At 48.7% G+C, this 18,630-nt stretch overlaps 1 protein-coding gene across 1 annotated transcript in view; it reads right to left on the reverse strand.

Annotated features, from left to right (window-relative positions):
- The window catches only part of ALPK1 (alpha-kinase 1), a 30,456-nt gene extending 15,133 nt beyond the window's left edge, over nucleotides 1-15,323 (reverse strand). Inside the window, exons 1-2 of the mRNA XM_009320423.1 lie at nucleotides 15,203-15,323; nucleotides 10,244-10,398 (exon numbers count right to left, since the gene is read on the reverse strand). Of these exons, the coding sequence (XP_009318698.1) occupies nucleotides 10,244-10,398; nucleotides 15,203-15,323 (276 nt within the window). The remainder of the gene's footprint in view (nucleotides 1-10,243; nucleotides 10,399-15,202) is intronic.
- Between the last annotated feature and the right edge of the window lie 3,307 nt (nucleotides 15,324-18,630).

Genomic DNA, 18,630 nt, shown 5'->3' on the forward strand with positions numbered 1-18,630 from the left:
CTAGCAATTAAAAGGCTGTCTCAAACTTTCTACTCACCTTATAATCTTTATGTTCCTAGGCATTTATAGAATGGAGAAAGTCTTTGTGGCAGTGATCAGATAGGATTTATTATAACCGATAATTATGACTATTCCTGATCATATTTTCATTTTTAAGATTGGAAGGTTCCAGCTGTTTATTTTGTTTGAGCAGTAGATATAATTCCTGATTTTTTTTGATCTTTCTAATTGTTGTTTAGTATTTGGAACATATACTAAAGCATAATCTGGTGGTCTGTTAACGAATTTAAATCATGCCCAACAGATTACTAGCAGTAATAACAATTAATTTAAAAGGGGGACATGAGTCTGCAAAGACTGGAAATGGTCACGATAGCCATTGTCCCAGATGGAGCTCAAGCCATCCACTCCTTTGTACACCAGAAACAAGCAAACAGGCCAGGAGTCCGATGTTTTTGCCCTGCAGGTCATCTTTAATGACTACTAAGTCTGTATGAACTCTCTTGGACTCCCACAGCGGTTGAGCCATCACACTGACACGAGGAATCAGCTGGAGCTCCTGAGACAGCACGCTGTTAAGAGGACAGGAGGCCAGCAGAGACAGCCATGAGGAAGCACACAGCCTCATCGCGGTTGCAGAAGTCCACATGGACCTGGGGACATCTACCGAAAACCGACCCCTTCCCACGGTGGGCAGGGGTTGGTACTCCTGCCCGGTGGAGCAAGGAGGTGCTCCACATGCTGACATCCAGGCGATTCCCTTTTTGCAGGTTGGGATAGGGAGGATGGCATCCAGCCATTGTTTCACTGGAACATCTGCCTGAAATACGGCCATTGTCCGTAAGGAAAGACCCATCTCTTCAGCTGTGGAGCCTTGTGGGTGCCCTGACCTGTCTGGTCTTCATGGCTACCAGCCGTGCAGCAGCCTCACGCTGCCTACGGAGAGCCCGGCTTCCTGCTGCCCAGCCTGGCTCGAACACCTGGGAGCTGGCAATGGTCGAATACTGGTTTGCGGTGCGGTCAGTCACAAGAGGAAAGAAAAAACAGAAAACACCTTAAACCATACAAAGCCTCCTCAGAAAAAGGACACCTTTCTCATCTCGCACATGTCAACGGGTAACTCCACTCATGACGGGAGTAAAAGCAACACAGGGGAGGGACGATCAGGCCCCACGGCACCATCAGAGGATGAGAGACTGCCAAGAAAACTTTGTCCAAATCCCCACTAAAACATCAAGTCTGGCAGCTATCTCCCATTTTCGTCTTAGCACGAGCCTACTTCCCTTGCCTTCCTTGTGTAAACGCACAGGCGGAGCCAGAGAGACAGCAATGTCCACGAACCGCTTTAGACACCGCTCAGGCTTCTTGGACTTCTCCCCAGCCTCATTCCTATTCTCTTTGCTTTTACCTCAGAGCCCCACAATCTGACAACAAGACTCGTTCTTGATTTTGAGCAGCATAACCACCGTCTGAGGTGTGCAGGAGAAAGCCCATGTCGAACCGTTCGGAGAAGAGCCTAGAGTATAACGCACGAAGGCCGGCTTGCAGCACCGATCCGTTGCAAGCACTTGCTAGCTTGTTTGCACTCCAGCGAGGGGGATTTGTACAAATTTCCTTTTTTTCCCTGAGCCCGAGTTGGATTTTCTAAAAGGATGGCACTTGAAAAGGATTCCTGGAGCCGGGCACGCACAACTCCGCTTGTGCCGGCCAACAATGGAGGAATCCCCCTCTCCAAGCACCTGTAAACTGACACTGCAAACCAGCCATTCGAAATGCTCATCAACAGGCCATATATTTAAGCACAGAGCATCGCCTAATCTATTTTTTTTTCCTCCCCTTCTCCCTTTAATAGATTGGAGCACAAAAGCCTGAGAGAGGGTGACCTACCAAACAAAAGGGCCTTTGAGTTCCTAGGAAAAGTAGACTTGGAGGAGGATGGAAGGAATCCAAGTGGCCCTATTATTTCCACTTGCACTAATTAGACATTTTTCTGTCAGCTATTGAGCACTGCTGAGAGGCCAAACTCACTGAATTCATTTCTAAAGTGTTTACAGAAGTTTGCATCTGTTTGTGTCTCTTCAGGAGGAAAATAAGCACTTCAATAGCATTGTGGAAAATCTAAACGAAGCATCCTATTCTGAAGGGCTTGGCAGTCTTGCAGCTGCATAATTTAACTCTCCGCTCAATGCCGAAACCTCTTGTGTCCCTCTCCAAACCCAAATGGACACAAAATGTAGAAAAGTCAAGCCAGGGAGAGAAACTCGGCTATTTTTTTTTAAAAGGCAGGGCTGCATGCTGTGTGGCACACAGAAACACGGTTCGATGTCAGTCTTTGCAATTACGTCCCCCCTGTTCCGAGCAGCACACCGAGAAATTAATACCCGCTCCTTTCATTCCCTGCCAACTCGTGTGGCTGGAAAATTCCTCAGCACCTACAGCTAATGCACCGGCGTGCCGGGCACGCACCCAAACCATGCACAAAGACCCTCCCCACGCCGCTCTGAAATGAAGCGGGGGAGCGGCTCCCCGTGACCCAGCCCAGACCCAGGGAAACCCTATTGCCTTCCAAGATGTCACAGCCTACCCCAACACAACCAGAAACTCAGCGCCGCCCGCCGCAGCCGGAGACTTTGTTCTGCGTAGCGGGCTAGCGCCCTAAACAGATTTACTCACTTTCTTTATCGCTTTAAAGCCGGTGTAGGTGCATCTAAACAGAGAGAGAGAGAGAGAGAAAGAGCGAGGTACGTGCGCACTTTGTTTTCACATCTGTGTCCATGATGTGAAATGCGTATGTCTAATTGAGTTTATGACACAAAGGGAACCTCGCGGCTGGGAAGTGGAATCAGGTGGTGAGAGAATTAAATTTTGCACCAGATTTCTACACATGGACCATTGGGGAAAATGCAAAACAGCCTTTAGTGAAGGGTCTTTTTTCCTTAATGGCGATGAGTGGGAGGGTGTGCTGTTTGCATGGTTTCCTGCATTAGTGGGTTAGCTCCTCCTCACGCCGGGGCTGAAGTTTGGGTCCCAGCTTTGGGTTCAAAGCCACGACGCCTCCTTTGCATTGACAATGGGGGCCGCTCCCAAGAGAGGGGAGAAGCTCAGAACCGGGGCCATCTGGCACTAGGACTGGCAGGAAAGCGTCAAAGGGAAATTATTGGTGCATAGTGAATGAGGACGAGGAGGAGGGGAAGAAAATAGGGGAAAATCTTTATGTGGCAGCTGAGGTAAGAGGAATTACAAGCCCAAATAAATGAAATATTTAATCCACTCTCTCTGCCCTCTTTATAAAAAGTGAGGATCCTGGAGGCAACCCCCCGCCCCAAGCCTACGGGCTCGGGAGGGTCCCCTTTGGAAAAACGCCTCTGCAAGCGGCGAGGTTAGAAAGCAGGGGCAGGAATCATTTAATTTTCAGAGTGTCCCTGCAGTTTTGCAGACGCTCTGCATTTCTGTGTGTGCTTATATCCGTTCGTCTCAGACTGTTTCAGTCTTTGTTTCATTTGTAACTGCAGTTGAGGTTTAAAATCTTAAAAAACCCCCACAAAAATAAGAGCAGTCAACAAAGAATTTCTAATTCTGTGCACAGGGCAGGAGTTTCAGCGGCATGTACTTCCAGGTGCTTCCAGTTCTCTCCCAAGAGCTGTTCCTAGTTAGCACTTCACTGAACCCTAACAAATTGCCCGGTTTTCTTTCCCCCTACGTTCATCCCCTGTCAGATTAAACACAGAGTCACAACACCAATGGATTTGGCTGAAGTCTTTCACCCTTTTACCCCACGCGCTGTTAGCAAAGCCTGTCTTTCCAAGAGACCAAAGCCGCTGTCACCACACGGGACTTCTCTATCAATCTCTGCCTTTCAGCTGGCAATCAAAGCCCACTCGACAAATAACAAGGAATTAAGCCTCCTACCACCTCTGTGATGGGCAGAAGAAAGCATGTCCGCGAGGTGCAGATGGATACGCTTGAAACACGGGACAGTCAAGTCACACAGTAAATAGCTGCAGACTGAGGAATAAGAAGCTCCTGGACACTTTCCTCTCTGCTCAGAGCAGCAGAGGACCCCATTTAATGGCTTGAGCTTCTGAAGCTGTTAATTAGCTCAAGTTATTCATCCTGAAGGCAATGGAGAGTTGGGTGTTTATTCAATGGGAGCCGCATTAGGTCCATTATTAGCAGCTCAGAACACCACAGAATGGGTCAGGTTTTTACAACCGACCACATCTTGCTTGCACCAACTGAGAAAGTACTAGAGCGAGAACAACCCCCGAGCCCCTCTTTTCTGCAGTTTAACTTGCCACTGATTTCATTTTACTGCTATTGGGGTGTTCCACGTGCTGCTCTCGGCTTCGACCCTCTAACTGAGGGCCATTGCTGTTTGCAGGAAGCAGAGCTCCAGCAGACCGGTGCCTGGAGAGTCCCGCTGGCAGGACCAGCTCCGTCCCTTGCAGGATGGAGAGGGCCTCCCGCAGCCCATCAACACAAAGCAGAGAAGGCACCATCCCTGATCAAGCTGCTGTTGGCATGTAGCTCTCGGCGCTGGGTCGCGGTAATGAAGGGAGTGCACCTACCCGTGGGGGCAAGTGGGAGAACCATCTGTGTGATGAACTTGAGCGGTCTCAGCAGGGAGGAAAGCAGCAGGAGCCTCTGGCTGCTGAACAGCGGCATTTTGGGGCGAGGACAGAAGCAGAACCCTTTAAAGTGCCGAGGAAGCTCCTCGAGGGGGAGTTCCTGGGGGCCTCATGTATCTGACAAGGCAGCAGGGATTTGGGGGACCGCAGCCATCTGCAGGAGTGCCTGTTCTTAATTATTACCAAGGATAGGTGCAACAATCATTTCGTGGTCCTCATCTGTCCTGCTGTGCTCAAGCTCTAGACTATTTATAAACTATTGTGGCAATTCCCTGTGGTACATTAAAATACTGTGTTGAAGGGGATATTTTAATACTTAAAAATCGCTAAGTGCCAGTGCCAGAACCCCCCCGAGAGGGCGGCATCAAGACCATTATAATCAGCCAAAAATCCAAGAGTCTCTTTCCTAAATCTGTGTCCTCAAAACATGAATCCATTTGAGAAGTAGTTTAATTTGGAAGGAAAGCACAACATAGCAATCTCAGTAATACAACATTTAAAGCCTTTTCCAGGGAGGAAATACTCCATGAAGCCTCATCTGAGAAGAGGAAATCCTACCCATGAGCAAAGTCAACTGACAGCCCTACTGGTACCCAGGATCAGACTTCCCATTTTTTTCATTTGGGGTTCTAAATTCATAAATTCTGCTGTAGTTTTCCCACATAGGCAGCGGAAGACCGAGTGCTTTGCAGCGTTGCGCGCTGGCGGCGTCAGGGCAGTCGGCCTGGAGAGCTGAAGCTCTCCTGCCTGCGCCTGATCTCTGATACTTCTCATTTACAAAGCGTCAGGGATTGCACAGCGTAAGGGAGGCTGGGGTGCCACGGATTCCCTCTCCGGCTGAATTCAGCCCACAGCCACAGCTCTCCCTTACATCACTCTCCGTTTCACTGGGATCACCCAAGAAGAGCTCTTATGAGGCAGGTAGCAAAAGGTCAGCCTGAACAACCGAGATCCCAGGGCTATGATTTAGGGCTTTAATTCTCCTGTTACCACATCAACAGTTAGAAGGAGGAGAAAACTAAATCCTCAGCCCCCTCTTTAGTTCTTTTTCAAAGGCTCCCAGCTCTTAAGTGCCACACACACACCTAAGGGTAGTTAGGGCACGTCCCTCAGAATGGTTTCCCTAATGGCAATCCATCAGCACGTAATTAGCCAAGGCCCAGGCAAGGGCTGCAGGGCCTTATTTTCCACTCTTTTCAATATTCCCATTAACTCCCATGAGATTCTGTGCCAGCAGGGCCAGGATCCGCGCTCCCCCATCCACGGCAGGGAGCACGGGGTCAGCCTGCACAGCTCCCTACAGCGGGTCCAGAGGGACCTGCAGAAGCCCTGCTCCTGGGGGCTTTTCCTTTCGTATTTGCACCGTACCTATCCCAGCAGATCCTGGTCCATGGCTCAATGCCTGAGCCTGGATGCAGGAACTATTGACGCGTACGATAAAAATGAAGTAAAGCCCCACATCATTACAATGGGTTTGCAAACGGGCTCCAATCTTGCAAAAAAATAATTAAAATATTAATGTGGCACGAATCATCCCACAAGAGAACTACTTGTGTGCATAGAGTTGTCCTTCAATGAAACCCACAACAGGGTTTGTGGGATCAAAGCCTGCGTGTACATGGGCATGTTGCCCTCTATTGGCTGGTCACCGAGCGTGAGGCTATTTCCATCCCTTGGGACAGCGAAGATTTGCAGGAAGGGTAACCTTCCTGGCAGCCTCCCTTTCGGATCTGCAGCCCCAATCCGAACCCCACAGCGCATGCGGCATTTAGGGAGAAAAAGTAATCCCTCCTTATTTATACTCGCCAGCAAGGATGCTGTTACAATTCTGATTTTGCTTTGATTTGTTAAAAACAAAAATCCCAGTGCTTCCCAGTTTTTGCTTTGGGTACATGTTGGTTGGCTATCGCCCTTCAAGTCTTGGCGCAGAGTCCCACCAAAGGGGCGTTCAGGCTGAGTCGGGGGCTGCAGGACGGGCTTGGTTTGCTAGCCGATGGCAGCCGACCGGGAGGCTGTATTAAAACTTGCAAGGAAAACGTGGAAAATGGTCTGCTGAGCTTCGGTGTGGCCTTCATATTGGTCGGTGAATCCCCGGCGGGGAGGCGGGGGGCGGTGTGTGAAACCAAATCGAAAAACCCCACCTTCTATAAGATGCAAAGATTTTGTAAAACCAGAAGTGCTGGTTTGCCTCAAGGATTACAGTAAATCTGTTGCCTTAAAATCCCTAGGGAGGTTTAGTAATTTCATATAGTGGAGAGAGAGGGGGGGAAAAAAATGATGAGTTTGCGTACATTGCCAAAATCTGCCCTGAGCCCCGCTCCGGCAGCAGCGTGGTTCCTATTGAACCGAGGCTGAAGCGGGAGAGCGCCGAGGAGAGCCTGGCTTGCCGCTACCCCCTGCCCCCCCCCAGCTGGTTTTGCCATGCCTTCCTACTGCTTCGGCCAGCGTGCAGAAGTAATGAGCATCCCACAGCAAAGGCGAAGAAGAGCACTTTAAAAGGCTGCAGGTGCAGGTGGCTTTGCTTTCTTGATGTGTCAAACTAGCGTGCAGCCGCCAGCAACGGGTATCCCACTTTTTAAAGTGCAACACTAAGGCAAACCCTTGAAGCCAAAACCTAATCCGCTTACTCACTGCGCTGGTCTCATGGAGCTTTTCAGCCTACTCACAGAGTAAAACATCCTCATGGTGAGCCCTGGTAGCCAGCTCTGCCTCCTCGTAACACCACCAGTGTGTTATGGTAATGAAGTGCCTTTCATTCATGGATCTCAAAGCACTTTCTAAATGTAATGAATCACGGTTTATGAGCTTATTCTAAGCATGGCAAATTAGAATAAACAGAGATGAAAAATTTTAAAGGTTTTTCTGAACAATAAATCGACAAAGACTTATTTTTTTTTTTCCTCCAGGGAATTAGATTATCCTTCTGTCCCTCATGCCAAAAAAAAAAAAAAAAAAAAAAAAAAAAAAAAAAAAAAAAAAAAAAGAAGAAAAAAGTTGCTCAGAAAAAAGTTGCTCAGACTTTTATCTTTCCTCATCACACTGTAATCACTTCTCTTCAGCCTCATTTCCCCCCAGCTTTTTATTCAAAGAACTGAAGCAGCCTTTGCTCTGCCTTGAAATTTTATTTAAAAAAAAAGGGAGGGGGGGGGAAGGAATGGATGAAGGGGAAAAAAAATCCCTTTTCCTGACTAATACTAATAATACAGGTCAAAATGTCAGTCTATCTACAATTAAATGGAAAACAAAAAAGGTTTTCCCTTTTTCCCAGGGTACAATGGCACTGGAATATAAATTACCGATGAAGATGAAATAATACTTCAAAGCACATGGGGAAAGGCAGCACAACGTTTACAAAGTATTTTCAACCGCAGGATGAAACATTGAAGACAACGGTAACCAATGGACTTCAGGGGGTGTCGGTGAATAGTCTAAAACTAGCATGCGGTAGGATTTTAGGTCCCTATAGTCTATGACCCCATGATACGCTTTGTTTAACAAGGGCAGCTGCAGTTATCAACAGATGTTTCAGCAATAAATAATTGGTATCATCTCAGAAAAGATCCATCTACCTGGGGAGAGGGCATAATGCTGCAAACACTGCTCCACTATTACAGCCACATTAATCTCCCATCTAGCCAGGTCTCTCAGGGAGTTTACTGCAGGTGTTTATCCTGGGAGAGAGCAGACAAACGCTCCCAAGTTAGAGCGCTGCGCGGGGATTGTAAAGGAGGTCAACCTCTGCCATAAATTTCTGTCTAAGGCCACACACACCAAAGAGAAAAAGAAAATAAATACCCAAGAAGCACCCGCTCCCCCCCACCCCAAGCAAATTCAGGATCCCTGCAACGGGGGATGCCGGCGAGGGGATGCCGGGGCTGACGCCTCCCAGCCTTGCAGTTGGCTTTTCTGAGCTTCTCATTGCTCAGTGCTATTCAAAGCAATCGTCGTCCTCGAACAAAACTTGCTGGCCTTCCTTGGGCAGGGCTCTCTCCGAAGCAGGTGAAATCTCCTGGCCACCTCGGAGTTAACAGCAGTTTTGCAGCTGGGATTTCAGCAGGGCCAGACCTCCCTGCCCCAAACCCCAGATTTTCAGGCCGGACTGCCCCTTCCCACGAGGAATGGGACTGCGTTGGCTTCAGACATGCACTACAGTAAGCTAAAAAACCCCCAAACCCTCACAAAACTCATCTTTACTTTATGTCTGTCCTGCCAAAGGGATATTCATTAGCCTAGATATTACGTTTACCAGTGAAAAGGGAGTCCTCTATTTGCTACAAGTCATGTCTGACATGCCTCCGAGAAAATGAGAAAAGCAAAAAGCAATCCACATTTCTTGCCACTTTCTAATCTTTAAGCTCAAACTCATCACCTTACAGGGTGGGATCCCCGAGCACCTTTTGGATCCTGCAACTCCTTATGCAGCCAAGTATCCTTTACTCACAGGAGAAGTCACGTTAAATTGTTGCCTTTCCTGCCTAGGTTTTGGCCAGCTTTGGTCCTCAAAGGGATCTTGTCAAGTAATTTTCTTGAAAAAAGAAAAGCAGGTGATGAATTGTGCAAACCCTACTAAAGTGAGTAATCCTCACTGCCTCCTAGCAGTGCTGAATTACAAGGCACAGCATTCTTGTCAAATTCGTAGGGTTTTTAAAACTTCATGTAAACATCGGGCGTTTTCTTATAATGCCAGTTCTTCGGGGAAGAGGTAAACATTACCTTAGTGGAAACAGAAACAGAACTGCCCTGTGAAACCAGAGGAACAGACACAGCAAGGGCCCAAACTAGCATGGGCTGAGCATGAAAGTGAGCAGAAACAGCATAAATGCTGTCAAAGTCATCACTGCATGTTTCAATGAACGAGGTGGTTGTTCTGCAAGGTGCTCAATGCATGGACAATCTCTATATACCTCTGGGATCACTTCTAGACAGGGCAGAGCCAGTGCCCTCCGCTCCGCAATGTCTTTGTCGTTACTATCTAGGCACTTTTTTCCTTGCACAGCGACAGCCCAACGCCTGGACACACTCAAAACTTTACCACTTGAATCCATTTTATCTTCCCTGCACTGGGAGAGCCCATAAAACTGCAGGTACCAGCAAGACCTCAAACCAACAGCCTTGTGTGGTGTTGCACAGCCATCCGCCGCGAGCTACGTAGCCGACAGACCAGAAGCCTAACCCCGAGGCAGAGCTCCCACTGATCTCACAACCTTGGCTTGGTTGCAGTGGCAGCAGAGGGCAGGACTTTCCTTCCCTTGGAAGATGCAGTGGTGACATGGAGACGAACTGTCTCACGAGGAGGAGGAAACCGTGATTCACACATGTTGCTTCATAGCAACTTTAATGAAAAAAATGGGAAACTATATGGAGCTCCTGGGTCCCTCTCTTGTCTGAGAAAGAAATAAAAGTCACATATCTACTTTGGCCCTTTGGCCTTTGTGAGCAGCCCCATCCCAACACACTCGCTCACCTCTGCTTGCCAAGCAGTTCCTCACCTGCTGCTGCCACCATGCAGAAAAACAAGCCCTTGAACCCACAGGTGATACTACCTACCAGGGCTCTGCATACCCTCAAGCACCTCAGTGGGACATTGTACACAACAGGTGTGTTGAACTTCATACCAGTAAATCGGGGAGCCTCGTGCTGATCATATCTTGCAGGTTTGTTTTGTCTTCTGGGCCGAGGTCTTGTTTGTATTGCCACTTCTCCGGCACAAAGGGCCACTTCATTTCCTTTGCCTCCTCCAGAAGGGTCCTCAAGTCCTCAGGAAGCAGAGCTGAAAAGGTCAAAGAGCAGGTAAAGATATTGCAGCGGGTTCAGCCGCAACACTTACGACAGAGCACCTACCCTGCAAAAAGCATACCTCCCCTCCCTCTCCAACCTTTTCCCAGTCGCTACCAGCTCTTAGCTCTTACCACCAGCCTCATCGGGAGGGGAGGCAAGCTCGCCTGTCATCCGTTACCCTTGGCAGCTCTGCCCTCCAGGTACATGGGAGCCATCAGCCATTAAAAAGGCTTTTAGCAGGAAGTCACACCGGCTGGTGGCTGGCTGGGCGTGAAGAGCTACTCCCAGAGAGACAGGAGGAAACCTGTTCCCCTGTGTGAGGAGGGGACTCCTGGCAGAGCAAACGGGGCCAAGAGCACAGAAGACCCGTCCCCCTTCCTCAGGGCTTGCTGGTGACAGCGGCAGAGCCAGCTTGAAAAGCCACATCCAAAGCGGGAGATAAACCCGGACCATATAAAGCAATTAGACAAAGATCTAAAGGGATATAGTGAATATGTTATTCACTATATCAAGTGATATAGCATACGCTCTTGAGAATAATTATTTCACTGATGATTCAGTAAAAAAAAAAAGTTGTTGGCCTGAGTTACTCAACCTGCTCTCAAAGCAGTAGCCGTAGACTACAGGACGCCCCTTCCCTCAGCACAAGAGAGCTCACTGCTGTAGGAAGACAAAATGGTTTAAGCCACGTGCCTGGGAACCGCTGTTAACATGGCAGTGCCCACGGACGCGTGGCAGATACCAGCTGAAGCCTTGCTATGGAATTCCCTGTTTGAAGCTGATGCATCTTCTTTGAAGCCGGCTTAGCCAAGTAACTCACACTAGCTGAGGAGCTGGCCTGAGCTTCTGCATTTCTCTTGCATTTGCAACAGAAGTTAAAAAGAAGTTAAGAGGAGAAGGTGCCCGTGGTCCAGGCGTGCTCCTACCCAGGCATGGCCACTCCGGAGCCGCATGGAAACCCCAGTCCTCACACCTTTCACCCGAGGGTTTCCAAACCCTACCCAAAGCACAGCTTCCCTCCCAGCTGGAAAGGCCAAGCACAAAGGAGTCAAAAGACAGATTTTTTTTTTTTTTTGATGAGGGCGAAGTACTCCCAGCTCCCATGCCCGTCCCCTGATCCTCCAGCAACGTGCCAGAGCTCGCAAGGCAAGAGCGCAGTTTGGCCCATGCCCATGCCCTGCTCCCTCCCTGGGCTGGCCCTTCGCTTCCCATATAACCATTGGCTTCGGTTGGATCTCCAGCCTGACCCGACTAAGGATGCAACTGCTAGTAGGAGCACACAGCTAGAGATCTGGGCTTGGATTTGCCCCTTCCTTTCAGACTGCAGCCCACGTTTTAATTTTCCTTGAAACGGGGGTGAAGCTGCAGCCTGAGTGTGCTGTGCTGTGCTAACCACTCGGCCGGGCAGACTCTCTGGCCAATAAAAGTGGATTAACAAGGATTATTGACCAGATGGGGTTAATGGTGATCATCAGCTGCAGACCTAGCCCCTTCTGGCCATTAATCCCCAGAAAAAATCCTGCTCAGAGACCATCATTGCTTTAACGAGGCAATGCAATAAATGTATTACTACATATTTTTTAATCAGTCCTTTACGGATGACTGTAGAAAATGCACTACATCAAAAACCCATTTCCTGCTCATATTACAGTGCATTCGCTGGTCCATTTTTCCTAGGAAGAAGTGGGGAGTCAGATATTTAGGGCCCTTTTTCCAAAAGTCGCCTTTAAAAAGATATCACTTTTTCCAACCCACGTTTTCTCACTTGTTGCTGCAGCTCTGGACACGCTCCCCGTTACACATCGCGCTGCTTCGCGCGCAGCCACGTTTCCCTGCCCTTCTGAAGCGGTGTCTGGAGGGGCTCAGCCCTCCACACCGTGGCATGGTGGCCAAGCGGCAGAGCTGGAGGGGAGAGGAGGTCGCGCTTCCACCCACACACCTCTCACTGCAAGATCAGCGCAGGGATACCCATCTCATCACAAGGAGTGCAAAACGACGGAGAGAGGGTTTCATCCCCCGGTGTAGAAGGACCGAGCTTCCCAAAATCTTTTCCAAAGGAAGATGGGGGGGGGCCTGAAGGCAGTCACAGCAAGCACATGTTTCCCCATATGATCCCATAGGACTGACATTTTGGGGAGGGATTTAGAGAAAGAAATAGGATGCTTACACAGACAGCCTTTCTGTCTCCTTCTCTACCTTCTTCTTCTGTCTTTCCCACACGAACTCACGCTTACTTAACACTAAAACAGGAAAAAATAATAGTGTCAGCAACTATGAAAATAACCGTTGGGATAACGTGGACGTTGGTATTCTCTCTAAAGCATAAAGGTATTACTACTGTCCTCTTGTTCCTGTTTTCCATATTATCCTTAATTAAACCTTAATCCCCCTCCTACTTGACGCACTACAGAACAAAGAACATGGCCAAATTCTTTAATATTGAGCTTTGATTTTTAAAGAGGCATCCTCAGCAGTCACTACTGCCGAGCTGGTTAGAAAAGGAAACCAGGGTAGTATTTTCAGAAGGATTTGGCAATTTAGGAGCCTTCAGTCATCTTTGGGGTTGGACATTCGTGTAAGCCTAGCAGGATACCGCTTCGAGCCTCGCTGTGACGTCTAGTTGTCACCGCATGGAAATAAACACAATTAGCGTGTTAATGACAATAAAATGATGTTGTATCGCAAGAATATCCACTAAAATCACACCAACCAGCTGGGGAGCTCGTGTGAACAGTCCTGCAGCTTTCAGCTAAAATCCAACTCCCAGGACAAGAGTTTACTCTTGTAACAGATAGCTGTTCTCACTGCTGGCAACATAAACTCATGAATTAACCAAGGTTGCACTGGCACAGAAGTTGATTGGAACGATTTCTAGCCTAAAAAGAAATAAAAAAGCAATCCAGACCTGTCTAACACCCATTCTGCCCCCTCAACTAAAGCGAGATAAGGATGCGCTCCTCCTGTCCCCTCTCCCCCCCATTTATATATATTTGGCTTTCAGTTCCTCCTGTGCCTGGTCTGAGAAAGCCGGGGCAAACAAAGGCAGCCCCGGGAGGAGAGGGGGGCGAAGAAACCCCCTCCGCCTCTGCGCTGGGAGGGTCCCCCCGCAGCCGAGAGCCTGCCTTCCCCGGGCAGAGAGCTCCAGCAGTTATTAATGTCGCTGTCACCGCCCCACTGCTGGGTATTTTTCTTTCAGCTGATGGGAACACGGTCCTCGGAAAAGCCTGAGCATCACTTCTGGCTCTGATCGCCCATTTCCTGAAGCAGTTTACCTGGAGGACCGTGTCTAATCGAGTGATTATAAGGGCACTGATTTACCTTATCTGGAACTAAACTGATTATTTCTCATACTTTGTGGTATTTAACAGGAGAAAAGGAGGGAGGAGGATGAGGGAAAAAAGCGCTACCTGATTAGGAGTTCAAGAGCCTATTCTAAGGAGCCATAATAAAACTTAAAAGAATTTGTGATGAGGAAACAAAGTACCCTTTGTTGAAAACAAAAAAAGAAGAGAAAAATCTTCCAGTATCCATAACAGAAACCTATACGCCACCATCCACCGCAAACAGACTTAGGTGCTTCAGAAAAAGGCAGCTGACCTCCCAGCAAGAACAAGGATGGTCGGAAAAACATATTCTCAACGGCTCCGCGCTCCGAGACAAACAAAGGATTTTAAAGATCAAATTAACGTTATGGCTGAGCCATTCAAGCAAAGCAAAACTAAACATTATTAACACTGAACTGGAAAACGGACAGTACTGCAGATGTGTCATGCAAAGGAAAACCTGCACATAAATAGATTTTGGGAGTTTCTTTGCTAATGCCTTTGTTTTTTCCCCCAGAAATTCCACCTTCATCCTGTACTATATTCTTCTGTACTTGCTGAAGTTGTTTTTCTGTGTGGCAGAAAACGAGTACGTAACCTCCCTACCCTGCACCGAAAAGGTGTAATTCAAACAAGTTCAGCAATTCAAACGTGGCTTTTATTTCATGAATAAAAAAGCTGTGGCAATGAAGTTATGTAGCCCTCTGAAAGTCTGAACCTAGAGAAAACCGAACCGAGCGTATTACATCCTTTCATGATTGACAGGAGCTGGATTTCCACTGGAATTAAGAAATAAGAATTTTTTTTTTTTTTTTTACAAACCACTCTCAAAGGACCACGGCAATACCAAAATAAATGCTGGTTTCCAGCGGGTAATGCCAGCATTAAAACAAATGAAGAACCCTTCTATTACAGCTCTCGCTAAATACTGCTTCCTTTCCCGGTTATTTATTCCAGCCATTAGCCGGCATGGACTTTCCTTTCAAGAGGGATATTGCAAGTTTTTTTCCTTTGGACACCACTTATAGAGGTCACACGCATTTTACAAGATAAAGATTCAGGCAATGAGCTCTTTAATATATTAGGAGAAGCTGACAAACAGAAAAGGCCCTCCCCCAGGTCCTATGAAAGGAGAGGAAATCTGTGCCCTTATTCAGAAGTTGCATCCTTTTTTTTTTTTCTTTCTTTTTTTCTTAATAACTGAAATTTATGTGCATCAGCAAACTTCTGGGCATTGTTCTTCCCAAACTAAACTGTTCCTTACAGCCTCATGTTTACTGAAGCCTAAAATTAGAACTGACAGCAATTCACTGCAACAAAGTGGACTTCTTTCCCTGCCTGCCTGTAGCCCGCGTCCCATTCATGGCCTCGAAATCCAGGCATCTCTTGACACTCATCTGCCAGGAGAAGAAAAATAGGGCAGGGCTGAGGACCGGCGGGGGGCCGCCGGGGCCCTGCCCGTGGGGACCTCACCTTGGCACCGCCGGTATTCTCGCTCGTCTTCCTCGCCCGTGTCAGCCTTTGCCGACAGGAGCGCGTCCAGACCTCGCTTGCACTCCTGCAACAGCATGGCCACGGTGTTTTGATTATTCATGAAGGCTGATCCCACTCGGCTGTGAATTGGGTGTCCCCGGGTGCACGGTGATCAATTACTTAAGAGAAGACACGGATTCTAAATGAAAAGGATCCCTTCAAGGCTGAGGTACCTGGCGAACAAAGGAGGGGGAAAATGATTAACTAAAGTATCATCAATTATCTGAAAGGCTCAAGCAGAGAGAAATAATAGGGGAAATACATGAAAATACATGACAGCCTCGGAGGACTTTATTAGAGGAGTGTGCGAAATTACTGCAGGGTCTCGGTGACAAACTGCGAGGCGAACATCTCCGAGGTGCCAGGGAGACAGGACGGGCTCTTCAATGGAGCTGTGAAACCCCAAGCAGGGAAGTGACTAGCCAGGCTGTGCCGAAGCCCTTTGCACCTGGGAGGCTCAGGCTGTCGCCCACTGTTAGCCGGGATTGAATGGCAGAGCCGTGCGTGCTCTGAACTCACAGAGGATGCTGCGTGCGTTTACCAGACCACGGGGGCCGTCTCTTTTACCCTGGAGCACAGGAGCACATTGCTCTCTCACCTCCTCTCACGCTAGCCCTGCTCCTGCCACGTAACACGGCGTCGTACCACAGTTTGGCTGAGGCAGTGGAGCAAAAACGGTCTTTGAAGGAGCTCGCCAGAATGAAAAGTCTTTTTGCTGATGGGAGCTCACCTAGCACAAAGCCTCAGGCCCGCAGGACGAGCGCTGGAGTTGATCACAGCTTCACCAGCTCTGTGACAGACAGAAAGGACTGGGGCTTTCGACCACCTTATCAAACACACACCAGGCTTGTTTTTGTCACGGACGGGTCTCCCGCAATCAGACCAGCTCTCAGGAGCCTTTCCAAACCTGATGACCCCTCCTTCCCATCTCCCGCACCGACGCCGTCCCTCTGCCTCCCCAGGCTGCCCACCTCGTGCCCCCACCCTCAGGAAGCGCTCCTGGCACCGGCGCTGCCCGGGTGCTGCTGAGCATCCTTCGGGGCAGGGGCCAGGGGCACCCACGAGCACCCATAGCTCAGGGCTGAGGAGATCAGCTGGTAGCAGACAGGCACAGGCTTTGGGTACGCTGTAGAGCAACTCACACGTGATGTGCAAGGTACCGATGCCAAATCCTTTCCAGTCACTGCAGTAGTTTTGGGGGAAGTCCCTAGTAGCAGAGGTCTGCCAGCGTCTGCTTGGACTACTTCTGTCCAAGGCCGGCTCTCTGTACATTCACCCGGCTGTCTGGCCTGCCGTAACCTTTCCACTGCAAGTCCTTCAGGTGCTTATGACATTGCCAATGGCGATGCAGAAAAAAACCCACCATTTCCATCCCAGGTATCCGGCTCAGCATCTGCCAAAACAGTCGAGCAGCTTTCAAAAATGAAGCACAAAAGATATACTTTGGGTTTTTTTCCCACCAGTTTGGTGATGGTCTCACTTAGAAAACTGCTCCCACAGTTGGAAGCAATGTAGTCAGAAACAGCCTCTGTGAAAACATTTCTAAAATGGGGGAAACAGTAAGGCTATGAGGGAGGAAGGGGAGTGAAAAGGAATACACATACAGGCACAGTTTGCTCTGCTGACCAGAAATGATTTACATGTAAGCAGCTAAATTTCCAGGTTTTTTCCTTTCTGTTGCAGCTCTGGGATCGCTGGATCCGGGAGCTGGTGGCAGATAGCCTGCGTTCTCAACGGCACCAAGTAAGAGCAAGCTGCCAGATTGTAAAGCGGAGGGCAAAAGAGATGCACTCATGCGAAAGCAGAGAGGATCAGAGAGCCTGTCGTGGAAGGGCAGGTGGAGCAGGGCAAAAGATGGGATTCATCAGCAAAGAGCCTGGAGGCAGGAGCTAGTCAGTGGGGCTGTGACTGACTCTGCAGACAAATGTCAGGGAAAGAAGAAATTAAAAAAGTAGCCGTAAAAGGGAGACTTGAGGACAGGAGCACAGGCATGTAAGAGCAACCGGAGAGCAGGGTGGACAAGCAAAAGATCAGCCAGATGCAGAGCCATGGATAAAAACTTAGGAAAGACTAACACAGTTAAACGCTCAGCATTTCCTAGCATCTGAGGCTTGGCTTTGTGATTGCAGTGGTGTTTTGCTGGTGTCAATTCTTTCTGTGCAAACCACAAGTGGAGCACCTCGACCGGGCTTCCTTCTGCTCCAGCTGCGCTCCGGAGCACTGCACGAGAAGGTCCTGGCACAGTATTCAACCAGCTGCAAAAGCAGACTGCAGTCTTCACGTTCTGGAGGGTACAAAACATCCTCTGGTAAGAATGAGAACCACAGAATAGAATCATAGAGTATCTCGAGGTGGAAGGGACCCCTAAGGATCATCGAGTCCAACTCCCTGTGTAGGGAGTCTCAAGGGCACAGTGTCAGACTGAGATACAGAGGAGCTAGCTTCAGTTCTTAGGTCTGCTGCTGATGTCCTGGTGATGTCAAGTCACGTACGCTGTGCCTCATTTCTCCTTCCGCCATCACATACACGAGAGAGGAACAGAGATGCCAGCTGAGATCCGGCCCGGTTGCTGGGCCACCCAGTGGACTGCTAGAAACCTCGGGTGCTGTGAAGTCAAGTTTGTCAGTGTCTGCGAGATATCTACCGTACGAACGAATAAAAAGCCCCTATAGTGAAAAAAATGCTCTGAGGAACAGCACAGGTTTCATTGCTGTGTTTGTGACTCTCAGGCAATCAACTCTGTGCTCAGAAAGCTGTTAAAAAAGAGCCTGTCCTTTCTCCCTGGCACCTCGGAGATGCTTGCCTCCACCAGGAAAAACAATCAAATAAAATATACAATACAGGTCAGAGTTCCTATAATGAGAGCAGGTTAACGTCTGCACTCAGGTTCAGATCCCATCCCTCCAACAAAACATCGAGGTGGGACTTCTGGCATTTTTCCTCCCCTTCATAGCTCGGCCCAAGTTGATATTTCTACCTTCCTTTTCTCCAATCGCTTTTGGATTGGAGAGGATTTAGAGGTGTTTTCAGAAAACAGGTGCACCGGCAGGTATCTACACAGTCCAAGAATACAACTCCTAAGCACGGCAAAGTTAAAAGAAAGCCAAAATTGCAGAATTTATAGCTGAAGGCTTCTCTCCCCGTCCTGGTAGAGGACATTAAGAAACAAAGCAGAAGGAAAACACAGAAAGGGTTCTCCATCTTTTTAAGCCCCAAGTAAGAGCGAGCAGGGCCACCCCACGCAGGGCACCGTCCTGCAGGGTTTGAGCCAGGTGAGCATAGCTGGGTGGGTGCCGGCAATGGGGTGCTGGGATCGCCCCCCCCGCATGGCAAAGGGATGGATCAGGCACAGGGCCCATTTAGGGGCT

This window comes from Pygoscelis adeliae, unplaced genomic scaffold (genome assembly GCF_000699105.1).
Source record: "Pygoscelis adeliae isolate BGI_AS28 unplaced genomic scaffold, ASM69910v1 Scaffold143, whole genome shotgun sequence".
Classification (NCBI taxonomy): domain Eukaryota; kingdom Metazoa; phylum Chordata; class Aves; order Sphenisciformes; family Spheniscidae; genus Pygoscelis; species Pygoscelis adeliae.